Raw genomic sequence first — 2,913 nt, forward strand, 5'->3', positions numbered from 1 at the left:
AGCTGCCCGGTGCCCCCATCCCCACCCGTGCTCCTCAGCTGTCTTGTCTTGGAGACACCCCTGGTTCCGCCAGCCTTCCTTCCCCACCCCTGGTTCTGCCAGCCCCCCTGCCAGCCTGCCGGCATGAACAATGTCCCCTCTTGCTCACACCCTGCTGCAACCTTATGAATTCTTTGATTCTGTGTACAGCCCTCGCTCCCAGACCTTGCTTGCCTTCCAGCTCATCATTTTCAAGCGCTTCATCTCCCCAGCCCACCCTCCTTCTGCAGATCAAGGCACTTAATTGCCAAGCCAGCCCAGTGCGCAAAACTGGGAACTATTCAGAAAAATTGACTGTACAAGTCGAGGCTGAAGCTCCTGCATGTTTATTCCTTTTCCCAGGAAAACATGGTTTACTGCTGACACTCAGCCTCTTTGCTGCTCGCTCCCATGCAGAGCTCTTGCACTCTTTGATGGGGCTTGAGCTGTGTAAACTATTTTATTGTCTAGTCATTTGTTCCCACAAACTTTGTCAGACAGGTTAACATCAATCTCCCCCTTTCACTGAGGTGGAGGGCTGGCTAGAGAAAGGCATCGTAAACTCAGGGGAGACCGTGACAATCGTTTCTGGGGAGGACTTTGAGATTATGCCATTACCCAGGTGGCTGAAGGCAGGGGAGTGGCCCAAATGACCCATCAAGGATCCTTCCAGCCCCCAGATTTGGAACCAGGTAGGCTGCCACTTGGAATTCTGTAGTGCCAGTTGGGACGGACATATCAGGAAGGTCAACTGCTCAGAGAATTTCTACATTCAAGGTGCAGGTAGGGTGTCAATGAGGCCAGAGTACACGTGAGAAGTTGTGTACAGCTCTGGCTTCCTGATTTTTGGCATCCTAAACAGGAACTAGATTGCTCTGCCATCAGCAGTCTATTGGCAGATTATCAGAGTTTAGTCAGCAGCCGTGCTGGAATTAGAAAAACAGCCTTCCCTAGAAAGATCTCCTGTCAGAGACTCTGACAATAGGTCCCCCATTCTGAAAGATGTGGGGGGAGTGTGCCTTAAAAAAAAAAGTGCTGGAGAGGTTTGGGAATAAGAACACAATTCTTTGAGCTCAGTTTACTGAGACGGGACCCAGCTGAAGCTTAGGGATTTAGCACTCAATTCCTGGCTGCTTATGTGTAAGTAAATAATTTCATCTGCTGTTTGGCAATAAAAAATGCTTTAAATCTTGGCCTCTGTGATTTGTCAGTTTTCTCCTACAGAACCTGTTCACCCAATCGCTTGGGTTACAGCAGAGAATGGGGCAAGGGGTTCCAAAGAGAGAAAGATGCGGTGATCTTCTGGGCTATGTCCGACGTCACCCACTGTGCCCGCCAAAGCCCACCCCACCAGATGTCCCATCATCTGGAGAGGCGGCCTTTGAGGAAGCCGTCTGTGGGTGGTGGGATAGAATAAAACCTTCACCTTCCCTCCCCAGGGCACAGACCCACCCTCTCCTGTGGGCTCTGATGAATTAGACTCAGCCTTGCGGGGCCTGAAGCCTAGACCTAGCCCCCAGCCCCTCCAGCTCATAGGTCCCCCTGTTCCACTCTGCCTACCTGTGTATTTGCTGACCCCAGCCTCAGCTGCCACGTCTCTGAGCGCCAGAATGCCCCGGGAGAGGTCACTGGCCTCGGGGTCCATTTCGATGAGGGCGTCAGGGCCCACGTTACCATAGGCATAGTTGGCGATGTAGATGGAGTAGCGTCCGGAGCCCTGAGCAGGAAGGGAAGGAGGGTCAGTGAGCAGGACCATCTGGGGGCCCGGAAGCAGATCCCCCCTCCACTCACAGGACCATAGCTCTTTCTCGGGGTTCGGGCTCTGCTCCTGGGGTCTGACTCTGCTCCTGGGGTCTGGCGTGCATGACCTTACACGACACGGCTCCAGAGGTGCTTTTTCACAGAGGCTACGAAGTGTGGGATGCCCCCAGAGTCCTACAGCACAGTGCTTCCCCTTCTCTCCTGTTCCAAAAGAACATCCCTCCTTCTCCCCCACAACCACCTTTTTATAGACAATTTTCTAATGTGCCTCCCTCCAGCTGAGCTCTCTCCAGCTGCCAGCCAGGGTAGCTGCTCAATAAATATTTGCTGATTGATTGATCTACCAATTCCCATTATTCTCAGTCTCTCTCCCATTCAAGCTTGCTCCAGCCAAGATGACAAGCAAATTCCTGAGCCATCTCCCTCCCCCATCCCCACCCCATACTTCTTCGCTCCTTAATTTGGATGGCACAAGAGGTTCAGCCACACCAGGCTCCTCCTTTCCACTTCTACCCCTTGCTTTTCCTGTACCAGAAAGAAATTGTATATTGCTTCTGCCTTTATAACAGTGTCTCAAATATATATATATATTTCCCCCTTTGCATCCAGGAGAAGCCCTGGGCACCAGTTCCTTGTTACTGTATTCATTCTCCTCTCTAGTCCAAAACACGGCTGATGAAAGATTCTTTCCTGCCTGTTATTATAATGGTGTTATTTCTTCAATGGATGCTTTCTTTCCCCCAAGAGATCCACACAATTTCTCAATCAGTTTTCTAGCTTTCCTCTTATCCCTTGCAGCATTTCCCTCCAATTAATCAGACAGTACATATTTCTTGAGCTCCAACGATGTGCAAGGTCCTGGGTTATAAATGTACTTCAGACAAAGTCTTTGTCCTTAGGTTGCTTATAGTCTGGCTTTAAGGAAGCTGACAAGCTGCTGTATAGCACTGGGAACTATACTCAGTATTTTGTAATAGCCTGTAAGAGAAAAGAATCTAATATATATATATATGTATGTATGTATGTATAGATGAATCACTTTGCTGTATCCTGAAACCAACACAACATTGTAAATCAACTATACTTCAATAAAAAATAAAATTAAAAACAACAACAACAAAGGAAGCCATGAGC

At 49.2% G+C, this 2,913-nt stretch overlaps 1 protein-coding gene across 2 annotated transcripts in view; it reads right to left on the reverse strand.

Annotated features, from left to right (window-relative positions):
* The window catches only part of CRTAC1 (cartilage acidic protein 1), a 152,074-nt gene that overhangs the window by 36,235 nt on the left and 112,926 nt on the right, over nucleotides 1-2,913 (reverse strand). For both annotated transcript variants that reach the window (XM_010833086.1, XM_010833085.1), the window contains exon 5: nucleotides 1,579-1,735. In XM_010833086.1, the coding sequence (XP_010831388.1) occupies nucleotides 1,579-1,735 (157 nt within the window). The remainder of the gene's footprint in view (nucleotides 1-1,578; nucleotides 1,736-2,913) is intronic.

The sequence above is a fragment of the Bison bison genome, unplaced genomic scaffold (assembly GCF_000754665.1).
Source record: "Bison bison bison isolate TAMUID 2011002044 unplaced genomic scaffold, Bison_UMD1.0 scf7180017862979, whole genome shotgun sequence".
NCBI lineage: Eukaryota > Metazoa > Chordata > Mammalia > Artiodactyla > Bovidae > Bison > Bison bison.